Raw genomic sequence first — 13,290 nt, forward strand, 5'->3', positions numbered from 1 at the left:
GCTGGGCAGATGCTTTCGCGGCGATCTTTTACGTTCCACAAGAACGACAACAACTGTCAACAGGAATAATGGCAATAATAACGCCGCCGATAATACGACGACGCTGGGTACAAGAAATATAACCCTCGGCCACCTCCTCGAATCTCTACTTGGATGTCAAATGCCACCACTGCCCGTATAGTGAAACCCACTATCCACTACACCATCACCAGTCCACTGCCAAATACCGCATCAGATCACTCTAACGGGGAAAAAAACTCTTTCGTCCCAGCACTGAGAGGATTCCAATCATCTTCCGTCGTGGCTACCTGCACTAGTTCCAACACCTGTTATAAATACCACTGTGATGCCACTCCATCGATGCGCTACTCTACAATCTAAAGGTGATGATGACGATTCAACTACGGCTACTGGCAACCCACGAAAGTCTGTCTTTCGTTCTGCTTCGCTTCCCGAATCTTCCCGTATCCTATTATATTTTCTTCTTTCTAACACCAGTCCCTTCTCATCTAGCCTTCGTTCATTTTGTTGTCTGCGTTTTATCGCTTTACCATACTTCGATGTGTGATCAGATGTTTCCCTTCCGGTTCCGTGCCTTTTCCCTTTGTTGGCGTTGTGACTGTTGCTGGACGCTTTCCTTCTCAGCGGCCGCAGCCAATGTAATGTCACTTCACACGGCACAACACACAATACCGAGGCAAACCATCTGCATCAACGACGACGACGACGACAACCACAGCAACAACAACAATTCTTATACGGGGTTCTTCTCTACTTTTACTATATTATATAACAATCTAATTGTGAGCGTTTGTGAACACAATCTATGTACGATTGTCGACAGGCCCACAACGACAGAGCGAGACCCAGCCGCCGCCGCCGCCGCCGCCGCCGCCGCTGCTAGGTTTGGCTGCCACTAATCCGACCGACAGCAGCTTTAATAAACCAGTTTATCTATGAGAGCTAATAGAAGTGAGGCTATACAACAGCAGCGGCAGCACAAAGTTTATTGGCCGGATTTCGCTGGCGTTGGCGTTGGCCACACGACGGTGGCGATGACGACGACACGAAGCGACAAACCAGCGAAACGGCGGCACGTTCCCGTCTGTACGTCGGCGACTGCTACGCAAGCAGCCGCCCATCACACTGGGACTACCGAGGAGGAAAAGATCGCTGCTACATCCGCCAATACTAGTAGTATTACTGCGGCCTGCTCTCACATGCCAGTGCCAGACACACAGAGCAGCATGCCAACCAGCAGGCCGACGGACGAACGCTGTTCAAAGGTTGAACTGACTTACGCCCTGTCTCGCTGTCGGAGTGTTTGGCTGTTCGACCCCGGCGGCCTGCCGCTTTTCACTCACTGTTTCCTACAGCATCGAGTCTTACAAGACCATTCGTTTGTCGTCAGTAGGACGTCACGGCTGCCGTGTTATGTTCTGTTCTGCTCTGCTCTGCCTTTATCATCACGCAATACACTGCGTAGTTAGCAAGCAGCAGGGGTAACAATAGCGACGGCGGCAGTTGTGGCCACGGTAAGCAGAGTGGTCAGTTGTCGATGTCGTTATCGTCAGTCGCTGGATGGAGAGTTGGTCTGCTAAGATTTTTGTGGATCAGAACAGCACACGACAGAACGGCAACAGCCATAGCACAATAGTACTGCAGATTTTGCAGCGGCTGTATCGGTCTTCGTGCCCGTATTTTTGTCAGTCGGTATCTGGCATAATAGGTGGCTCGGTAGTCTGTGTCTAGGGATAAGCACATGTGACGGTCTGCCTGTGTCCCGCCTATATGTGGTGTTCGAGTTGTAATATGACGAACAGCCGTGCGAACGCCAGCGGCCGAGGTGGACAAACCGAGCAAAATAAACAAACATACAGACAGACAGGCAGGTCAAGCGATTGGCTACAGGCTAACAGGATTATGGAAAATAACAACAAAAAAGCAGACGACGCTACTGCTGCGGGACCTAACCAGCGCAGTGCGAGGCAACGGATCGGAAAGAGATGTACAGGTTATAGAGAAGAGCGAAACCGCATAGAAAAAATGACGACAATATCGGCGATCTGTTTCTCTGATTTTTCGATTTCAGTGGGGTCAGAACTTCTTTTATGCGTCGAAATTAGAATTGACACTGAGTAGACCTTAATATACATTAATAGTTTCAACACGCATATGCACTTTAACTCTACGTACCTATTATAATTCACATGAATCTATTTATGTTAGTCCTCGATGTTTTCGCTGTACGGAACAGCGGGTCCTACAGCTTTCCCCATCATACATATGGTGCTAATGAATGTTACAAGCATAGGATCATGTTGAGCAGCGAAACACACAGTACATGAATGAATTTCTACTCAATGAAAGAACACTGCGTAGAATTAGAGAGCTGAAAAATTAGAAAGGCTGGTTACGGCAACGACACCGCTGGTACATTAGGCTAGCTCGAGGCAAAGTTGATAATAGACTCGCACAGTCGTGACGTTGGGTAGTTAAGAGATGCAGCAAAAGCGAGCGTTTGGCTAGCACGATAGTTACTGTTCCGTGAAAAGATCATGTTCGCAAGCTGGTTGATGTCTGGTAAACTTAAAAGGATAGAGTCATAAAAAAGAATGAAAAAGAGAACGAATAACGATATATTGAGAGGTAATAAAGATCTGTTCAAACGCAATAATAACCGTTTACACTTGTAAGCATATTGAAAACGACTCTGTTCATTTTGTCATAATAGTAATAAAAAAAAGGTGACAACTAGGCTATTTTGAAAAATGAAGCTATAAGTGATCCAGAGGCCCACTAATGATTACTTCATATACTGTATGTTATAGATTAAAACATATATGTTGTACTTGAACTGTTATATTGCATGATGCTTCCTGTGCTTGAATTTATAGAGAATTATGCTTCCATAAACTGTTGCGACAACACAAAAAAATGTGGGTGTATATAAAAATATACGAAGCTACTCTAAATCACTAAAAGTACTTTTCATCGTGTAGCCTGACGTACTATACCTGTTAAAGATCAAATCTTCACAATTAATTTACAAATTATACATTTCTCGCTAGGCTAAGTACAAAATACGCATTTATATAGGTCGTTATATAGAGATATGAGTCTGATGATTGTTCCGCAAAGAACGCAATATAATACATATATGCAAACAGAAGCACTAATAGGTTTCCGAAGGGTTTCTGAATGCCACATTTCTTGATGGCACCAGGTACACTGAAGTCAACAGTAATTCTTTAAGATCGTTATGCAATACATACGGTGATAATCAATAATTATATATGATCATACTGTCCCATAATAATCCGGACGACAGCTCTATAGTGAAGTAAACTGGTCCTACCTGCAACTACAATGGGACATATCGACCAGCCCTAATCCTAAAACCTCGTCGCTACAAGGGTTGCACGAAACTGACGTATTTTCATTCGAGATCGAGTCAAGGGGCAACGACTTTCTCGAGGATGGTTATCGTACAGTTGCAATGCTAGGATTATAGATAAAGGCCTATTAATTAAATTAGTGTTATCCGAAAAAAAAATTACTTTTGAATGTTGAATGAAACGTTTGAATGACCAGCTGTTTATACTATAGGCTTTACAAATGGCTGTATCATGTTAATTAGTAATTAACTGCTACTGATTCTGTCAAGGATCTCATTCAGTTGTCCCTTGTTGATAAATAGCAAATTATACTTTTTATCATTTATATCTTAGCAATTTTCTACACAATTTTAAGCGTACTCACTTAATGGGCCTAGAACACTCGAAACGCTCGAAAATGTTTCTCCAAATGACGACTAAAAATGTACGCTTCTATCTTTCGAAATACTTCTAAGCAAGTACTTGGAAAGAGAATAAATTATACCTTCACAACAGGCAGTAGTTTGAGTAGCTAGCCTAGAGAGATGCTTAATTTTTATTGCTGGGTAACTTACTTATTGAAGATCAGAGAGGACTATACACTTTTAACCATGCTTTCCCGTAAACAAATGTATATTCGTACTGTTCCCAATAGAAGCAATATCACCTACGTGATTTGGTCACACGCCACTGGAAAAAAACTGGTTAGAGGGGCTCGACTTTGTCGCGGACAAAGGCACAGACACAGCTATGTTTATCGAATACAACAATATGCTAATTTTTAAAATTTACTTTTTTCTCGAAAAATAAAGAACGATCTTTTCTTTTAGAGAAACACGACAATATTTTCCACGAGTAGGCTTGAAACCGCAGCTTCTTTTGCAGCTAGAAACTACAGGCCGCTTGAACGTACGCTTAAGTTCAGCTTAATATAAACATGATACTGCTTGTGCCATTTCTGGTATTTGCTTTATCAGAGTGCGGTTTTAGCTTTACTTAACCGAAATTCAAATTAGCGTGTGTACGCTAGCTGACGAAGCCCGTGTGATGGACGATTTTTACGAATCATGCGAATAATTCAATTTTTCTTTCCAGCTCACCTAGTTTTTGGGTCAGAATGGAAGACTGGGTTGTGAGCGATCTTTTGAAAGCTCCTTCTGAGAAGTTGCACTTCTCTAGTGCTTGGGCGTTTCCATGCAGTTGGTCGTGGTTTGCTTTCAAAAAATGCCGCTCTCTGATAAGGACGATGTTGGCAGATCTGACGCAACAGTTCGTACGTGATCACTCATCAACAGGGTTTTAGGTTTTGATGTTGTGCGTAGGTGATGGAGGCGCCGAGGAACGTTTAGGATGTGCTTTCGTAGCCGGGGATAAAGAACATAGTTCCGAAAGTGGTAACCTAAGACTCTGAAAAGCCAGTGATGGCTGAGATGGCGATGAAGATCTTATTTCAGCTCAGAAAATAGTACCGTGTTCTGATATCATTCGTAGTGCATGCAAATAGTACATAGTAACAGCAAGCACGTTGATGTAAACAAAGAGAGTATGAACTGGAATACGGTGATCGAATGATTGCAAGTTCTAACAACCTTAAAACCTTGTACGCCAAATGTTAATTTCCATTAAAAGTTATCTAGCTAGATTTTTCACGTTTGGGCAAAAAGATAACAACAATATCATTTCATACACCTGCTTCATTTGTATACCCGTCTTCCAGAAACGCTGGCGAGATATCGAGCTGCCATTGCAAAGCTTTAGGATCATTTGAAGCGGCATTGAAGGGCATTGAGCATCTTGAGAGATAGACTGGTGCCAACAGGCCTTTGCTGGGTCTGGCAGTGTATCTCCAGGAACGTGTGGTGGCGCTGGCGTCTCAGCAGCCTGTTTATGGCGGTCTGTTTTAGAAATGAACTCAGAGAAATATCTACGTCATTTGAAAAGGGTGCATCATTATGCAGAAAAATGCTGGCATAAGTAAATTATAACCGCGATTTGGAGGACAAATGATACTTCAATGAAAAATCAATATTAACCAATAATATGATACACCTGTCGACAGATATGAGGCGCTCTGCTTCTCTTGTCAGCTAATGTGGAGCACCTGAAGTAAAAATAATTAAGCGAGAATATACTCAAGTATATTTTATGCATAACAGATCGTGAAGTTCACGGCCGTTCTCTCTATAAATGTCGGCACGTCCAATTGCTAAGAATAGTAATACGCAGATACAATGATGCATTTATAAATACTTAGCTATATATTATGCAAGTCCCCACTATTGAAAACAGTAGGGCGTGGCGCCCGTGATTTGGCCGATTAAATGTCTGGGGCCCAGAGAGCTAAAAGTCTTATGTCCTTAAAGAACCGCCAATGCCATAGACTTCACGTTAATGCGTGTGACAAAACATAAGAGAAAGTAGTGTTCCCGTAGTGATACAAACCAGAAAATCTCGTTAAGGATAGACTCTGGCGATCAACGCATTGTAGAATCGAATAAACTAACTACCCTATTTCGAACGTCAGTTCAGTGCGAATTACACGTCTAGAACACGAGGCGAAAAACTAAGTGGCTTTCGGCAACGAGACTGAATGTACTATAAGCACAAACAAAGTATACGGGTCACGTCGAATGCGGCGTTGGTGTACCTTCGATGTGTCCGCCATTGACAAACTGAGGCTGCCGCCCGAAGCATCACCGTAGGGTCGGTTGAACACACACACCATTTTCTTGTACCATTGAAGAGGGTACTTTAACAGCCGCTTCAATTTGCAGAACTTCCGGATCGTTAATCGAGCGAACTGTAACCTCCAATGAGAACATCCTACATAAAAAAACACTGATGAATGATAAAGTAATTTATTGAGACTGCTCGAATAGTAGAATTGCTTCTAGCTTTTTTTTTGCTAGCTAGATTTGATCTAGATTCCAGCTCTACCACGCGACACGTGTATAGGCTTAAGCCAAAGTGATTGTTTTACTTTATGGTACAAGCGAGAGGGCACAGTATGATTGCAAAGGCTTGTATATCGGGCTCTTTAAAGGAAACGATATCCAAGAGAGAAACGTTAGCATCATCGATAGGGCAGTCGTCATTGTTGAAACGCGTGGGTTTAGCATTTGCTGTAACAGTGTGAAAAAAAAGTTACTAACTTATTAACCTACAACATACTGTGCTTACCGTATAGCCAAGAGAATGGATAAGGTCGCGAATTTGACCTACGTAAGCTCTTACACCACACTCCTAAACAAGTGTATATGTTACGGTGTGTGTCATCGGTTTTGCAAAATCAATTTCATCACAATCAGTTTCATGTACACTGTTCTATCAGATCTAAGTTGAAATTCATTATTGGTCTATAATTGTATTCGGATATTTAAAAAGGGGGTCTTGAAAACTGAATCAGCGCAACAACGCGTTAATGCTGTTTGCTTCTTTTTGATACTTTTCAGCACCAGGCGTCTATGGACTTGTTTCACTCCTGTGTTACAGCAGGACCATTTGATAAACATAGAAAATAGATTATAAAGGCAAAGAAGAGGTATATATTTTTTTTTATTTGCGGAGCTTTCTTTCACGCTTTTTCCTCTTTTGCTGGGTAAGGCATACTGCTGGCATACTCGAACGACTTCGGCTATGGCTACGGGTCTCAGCACCACCGCAACCTCCTGATCGTCTGCAGTTGGTTGACGCTATATATATGCCGCATTAACGTTATATTATATTTGATATTAAAATGTGCCTTAACGAATGTATTTTTACTATTTAAAGAAGGAAGAATAAATTACTAGCTACATGGACATTTCGTCTTGCTAAATACTGTTACTAAGAAAAAGCGTGAGGGACTTAAAGGGAAATCTTTCTATAAAAAAAAAAAGAAAAAACAATAAATTAATTATTTAGCGTTTTTCATAATTCAATGGTCGGAAATCATTTTCTCCGTTACAATGATCGGTTAGCTTAATACACTATGTTTATGAGGACTTGATATAAATCTCTTGTTAAGAGATCTTTTCTTACGTCATAGCTAAAAAAATTATCAAGTTATTTTACTTTACCAACGAGAAAAAGTGTACTGATTATAAAGTCAGAGCAATCGTTGCTTAGACTCTACTTCAACATACGTAGTTCCAGCCCATAACTCTGACCATGCGAATCGTCTGCCATTTTCTCTGATATTTATCGTAAAAATTAGCGCAAGTTGTCGCATACATTTCTAGATGCGGTTTAGTCGTACACGGCAGCGTAGTTTTTCGTCTTGAATATTGCTAGAAGGCCATACCTGCTGTAAAGGGGTGAGAGACCTCGCCTTCGTTCGAAATCGGGCAGAAGCAACCGATGCTTATGACCGTGCATAACGAGCAGAGTATGACTGTCGAACAATCGGCCGTCCCCAATCAGCGCTCCCTTGGCTATCGACTCATCAACGAACTCAATGTGAGATAACCATTTTGAGTCGACCGAAATCGCTTCGCATACACAGGTATTGACAACCGAACAAATTCACTTTATTCGAAAATTAATTAGAAAACATCAAATGGCCTCTGAAAATGTCCTGCCGAGCGGCGAGTAATGTGTGATTTTAAACAGAAGGACTTATGGAGAAAATCGCTGACAACTATTGTAGGTACGCAAGGGTCAATCAGTTACTCTACTTTCTAATTATCTAATCTCATCGGCGAACCCTATTCACGAAATACAGTGACTTACTAACGCAGCTTCGAAGTTCGACCTAAATAACGTCTACCTTAATCTTAAGAAAAGATCAACAAGTCGAACCTTTAGTGTCCATAAAGAGCAAACTGGACGAATTAGTTACTCTATTGATTTATTTGCTGATGATCTATTTATTGATTGAAACGTTTTCAAGTCATGTAAGGTTCTAAGCGCTTAGTACCGATGGGGACCCAAAGACACTTTAAAAAAGTGTCGATATTTCACGCAGGTAAATTCACTAACTTCCGTGATATAAAAGCCGATTCTTTTTTTGGGAAGTACCTTCACAACCTTATATATATATATATATATATATATATATATATATATATATATAAACGTGTATATAATGAGAAATCGTCATTGACAGTACTATAACAATTTTTCGTTCGTCTATTCTATTATCACCAAAAAGCAGTCCTAGCAAATCTCAAAAAACTGCTTGACTGCACTTAGCGTAAACAGCGACCACTTTATGAGACCGCCTTGTGAGTTTCAAGGACGACAGCGTGCCAGTCCATATTTCACTGTTAATAACGATTTCCCTGCTAAAGGATCAGTCGTTACGTTGCATCAACCGAGCATTGAATAAGGCCACTTTTAGTAATAAAAAATTAGAGATGAAATCTATACAAGTTGGCTCGATAGACGAAAATGAAAGAGAAACCGAAAAATTGTTTGGCTAAATACAGGAACTTGAGTTCGGTTATGCCTTTAGCAATGTAAATTAGTTCCGCAAGTGTATGCTTGTAAAAGACAACTTTGAAAGGATATAGACAATACATACGATACAGTCAAAAAAGTAATCCACGTTTATCCTTGGAATCAATTAATCCTAGGTATCGTTTCATCAAGCTTGCGCCATACAATTTGAATCTTTCGTTCTGAACAGATCTGTGCGACAAATTGCACGTTTTAATGAGAACCATGTGATGGAAGTTCTTCAAAAGTTGACGCTGATGAGAGAAAACTCCATAACTAATAGCCGCATGACGTAACGATCGCTGAGATTCAGTCCTCAATGCGTATGGGGCACTTAGTGAAACGCACGTTACTGAGGGGAATGATGCAGTTTTGTGCAGCATTTACTGACAGCAGATGCTGTGATAGTGTGAATGTAATAATAATAGATAACATGATTTTATTACTTTATTATATATTGAAAACTCTGTATGATTGTGGTTCGTATATTGTATATTAAATTGGTGCTGTTGTCGACCCCTTGTGATATCTGCAGTTACCTGTAATACCCCAACAAAATGATCGAGCAGGTCATAACCTTCAATAAAGATGTTAGATTGACGCAGGAAATATTTAGATCGTTTATGAATAATAGTACTTTTTTAACGGCCATTTAAACGGGAACGAAAATGATGTCGTTTGGGGCACATGACAGAATGAAGTTTCAAGGGTTCCATTGAAATGACGCTCCGATTAATTAATGACCCGCTGAAATCGGAACTAGTCCTTCGAAGCATGAAGTCAAGTCATGACAGCGTTTGCTAGCTAGAAATACTCTACAGAAGAAAAAAACCCGCGGAATTGATTAAATGTATCGCCGGTATAGAAATTACGCGTTCAACTATTCCTCCCACAACGCTATAGACAAGGATCAAAATTATTATGGATCGTGTGCGCTCGAAAACGAATGTCTGACGGTGCTGCTCAGGTATTGGTTTATAGTAGTAAATGATTAATCGTATTTATCTATTTATTTATGATCTTATATGTTGACTAAAAGAATTAAGATCGCTAGTAGTAGAGAGCCAAGCCTCGTTACGTTGAGTCCCGACAACAATGCATGTTGCTATAGAATTTCTGAAGCCATGATTTATACATCGGTAAAGTTCAACGTGAATAGGCACAGGTGTTATAGAGTAAATGCCAACCTACCTGCATTGGCAAACACCACACCGCGTGAATCGAAGCAAATACATTGCTTCGAACTACTGCAGTGGCTAGAAAAACGACTGGAGAGAAGGATCTCGCGCCCAAGTTCGCGCCTGATCTATATGTGAACTAGTTTCAACGTGTTGACACGGCATCAAAAGGTTACAGCTGTCCTGAACCGACATGTGGATCATGCACTCGGTCCTGCGATCATTATATCTTGCAGACCTTATCGGATCTAGCTCACTATTGTTCTGTTCTAGTAAAGAATAAACATATTCAGGACGTTCGATCAACATATGTTCATAGCTAATGCGAGTACCTGTGCCGGTAGCTCTATTTTGTTGAGTCCACAGGCCCAAAAGGTGAATGAGAACTTGCTTAGCTATTATCTTTTCGACCGCATCGTTGCCCTCAACAGCACGCATGTCCATAAACAGCTCTCTTCAATGGGGTTTTACACCTCGTGGCAACAATTTTTTGTATCTGCCACCATTTAGAAGCGGAAGAAACGAGCTCACAACGCGCGCTCTGTATATGTACGTAAACATGAACGAATTTTATAAGAGAAGACAGCATCATCTTATCTTCAAAGAGCCAAATGTAATGTTGCGGTAGTGGCAGAACAAGAACGGATTAAAGTACTCGCATAACAAAAATAGTGCAGTAGCTGAATAACCTTACGAAGCTTCGTTATAGTATTTGTGCAATTGTAGGAAAATGTTTTATGTTCTTTGAACGGTTACTAACATATCTTGATTGATAAAACGAAAAGAATAAATTTCTATTATCTATTCAAATAGATATGCTTACCGAGTAGTACGAATCAACGTGTTTCTATAGGTTCAAATCAAATTAAAAAGTGTTAGTGACTGGACAATATTCTGCGGTTGTCGTCTTTGAGTTAGACCTTTGAAGAAGAAAGACAATTTTCTTATAGTCTATGACATCTTGGAATGAATGAAGTGTGTTGATGTTACATGAACCATTGTGTATGTTTTTCATGTACATCTATCTTCTTAAGTAAAGCAGTGAAGATTGGTCATGAAGTCAGACGCTCGCTAAAACGTCAGGTTTCGAATTTAATTTGACTTGACTATGAAGAGTCGTTGCCAATGGCAAATAATGTATAAAACCCTGAAAATTTACTGTTTTTTTTTTTAACCGACGGAACGTTAACCACTGATAAAATATGGTTACCTTCAGGCAAAAACAGGAAGACTGATAATACAGGTAGTCGCTTGATTTGTACCGAAGCGAGATTGATGCGTAATGGGCAAGTTTGTCTACTCAAATCCTTCCAACCCAGGTTCAAGAATATGAATGAAGTTGTGTCATCTCGAAAAGATTCAATAAATTTGTACTTTGCTGTTGCTAAAGTTATTTTTAACATATGAAACAAATGTAGCTTCTACTTAAAGACGAATCATGAGCGGTAATGTCATCTTCGCAGTCAGGGGCCTGACACGCCGATGTTTTGACAAAACGGTGTCATCTGTGGACCGTATTTCCCAGAGTGGCCAGGCGTTCCATTAGAGGTTTCACATTGATATATCATTTCAGTCGCATTACATTAGTAAATACACTTGGATCATTTCATAAATCTGTTTTGAACTCGTTGCAAGAACTGCATTAGTGTATAAGCGGTTAAACATAGAAGCGGCGCACTATTCACTGAGGTAGGGCGCGGGCTTGAAACAGCACGATGTACATACTTTCAGCTTTGTCTGCTCCGGCTTTATTTAAGAATCCTCATACTGAGGTTACATACACGAATTGGTAGGTTGGCCGCTTTCGCAATTTTCAGCTTCTGTAATAGCATAGAGCAGTGCAATCAAGACCTTTACTGCGGCAACATCTGGGTATAAATCTTATATGGGTTACTTTCTTCTTCTGCAAAATTGTTAAGTTTTATATGTGTTAAGGAGTTGTTAAAAACTACTTGTTTCATTACCAAAGTGGAAAGGATTAGACATCTAGATAACGTTGCATTGTCCTCGTGATAGCCTAGTGGGAAACGAATTTTAGGTACGGACTCGGCCACAGACAAACTTCATTTTATGCTGGAAGCGCGCGAACCGTCCGATGGAATTCCAGACGGCGAAACCGGACGTAAAACTCAAAATATGAAGACAATGTTGCGCAATTCCAGTTTATCGCTTTCATTGCGTATAACTGTGCAGATTTACATCTTGTCAATATGTATTTTGTTTGCACTTACGAATATGCCAAGTTAAGGTAACTTTGGAAAAAGTCCTAAAGAACATGGCTCTGAATCTAATGGGTTCTTCTGCAGTTAAAAATTTTTTAGCAACTTTAGTCAAGGTTTTACATTGCCATGGAAAATACTAAAAAAAAAAGAGACGATGACTGTAAACGAGATTTACTGGTTAGCACCTTGAAAAAAATTAGTATATATTCCGTAAAGTAGTGACTATAGATGTCAGCCGTCGGCTAGCTCTAATATGAAAAGGCCTAGCCTTCAAGAGCGAACTGTCAGTCTTGAGAATGAGCGTTCGGGCAAGCAAATAATCATTACAGAAATTGAAAGGTCGTAGATTAGTTCCAATGGGCTACACTTTGTAATAGAATTGTATGGTTCGCACGAGCAAAGCACGTGAAGAACCGAAACAAACGGCAGGTTCAGGAGCCATTTTACGGTCTCAAGGCAGAGCGTGGTTATGTTCAGGCCCAAGTAGCTCTGGTAAATTTGATCTTCTTTTGGTGAAGCCATGCTAGCGTGCGTCAAGAAATTTACCACAGCGATGATGCTACCGTACGTAATTATCGAGTAGCCTTCGGGGGAGACTCCAAGATCCCTTCTTATGTCCTGATAAAACCGTACACTCTGCAAATCAAGGAAGTACCACACTACATGTTAAACGACAGCTTGAAATGATAGAAATAGGTTCAGCCAAGGCAGTCGATTAGTTTTCGGAATATTATAGGCGTCGGGCGTTTTATGCCCGTATCCTTTTTAGTCTGCAAAGTAAGTTTTATTGGTCCAGAACAGAAGTAAAACATTATTATGTACTCCGCGTAGTTTACACCCATAATGGACGACGAAGATCTAAGCGTAATCTTGCAAAGGGGCAATTACGTTTAGTGTATCTCTACAGTGCACATGGAAATGTGCAATCGAGTGTTTTGGGTACTCGTTATGTATTTCAGAAGGGCAGGTGCAACTTGCGGTGCTTTGGCATTTAATCTGATTTGTTAGTCTACTTTATTGAATTTAAATGCTTGTCAGATCGTAGTTTCCCTTTGAACGCTGATGAGAGCGGTGTAAGCTGAGGAAGGTCTATAT

The 13,290-nt window shown here is 40.6% G+C and overlaps 1 protein-coding gene and 1 long non-coding RNA gene across 2 annotated transcripts; one reads left to right on the forward strand and one right to left on the reverse strand.

Annotated features, from left to right (window-relative positions):
- Nucleotides 1–2,449: 2,449 nt before the first annotated feature.
- Nucleotides 2,450–7,638, reverse strand: LOC147754874 (uncharacterized). Its single transcript, XM_086992127.1, has 4 exons — nt 6,025–7,638; nt 5,067–5,301; nt 3,359–4,802; nt 2,450–2,588 (listed from the first exon to the last, which is right to left on the reverse strand). The coding sequence occupies exons 1-3, from the start codon at nt 6,069–6,071 to the stop codon at nt 4,677–4,679; spliced, it is 408 nt and encodes a 135-aa protein (XP_086848253.1). The 5' UTR covers nt 6,072–7,638; the 3' UTR covers nt 2,450–2,588; nt 3,359–4,676.
- Nucleotides 7,639–10,003: 2,365 nt separating this feature from the next.
- Nucleotides 10,004–11,356, forward strand: LOC147754875 (uncharacterized). The gene is made up of 2 exons (XR_015329689.1): nt 10,004–10,522; nt 11,190–11,356. It is a non-coding gene; the product is annotated as an uncharacterized LOC147754875 (long non-coding RNA).
- Nucleotides 11,357–13,290: the final 1,934 nt, after the last annotated feature.

Source organism: Varroa destructor, unplaced genomic scaffold (assembly GCF_002443255.2).
Source record: "Varroa destructor unplaced genomic scaffold, Vdes_3.0 BEIS01000006.1, whole genome shotgun sequence".
Classification (NCBI taxonomy): domain Eukaryota; kingdom Metazoa; phylum Arthropoda; class Arachnida; order Mesostigmata; family Varroidae; genus Varroa; species Varroa destructor.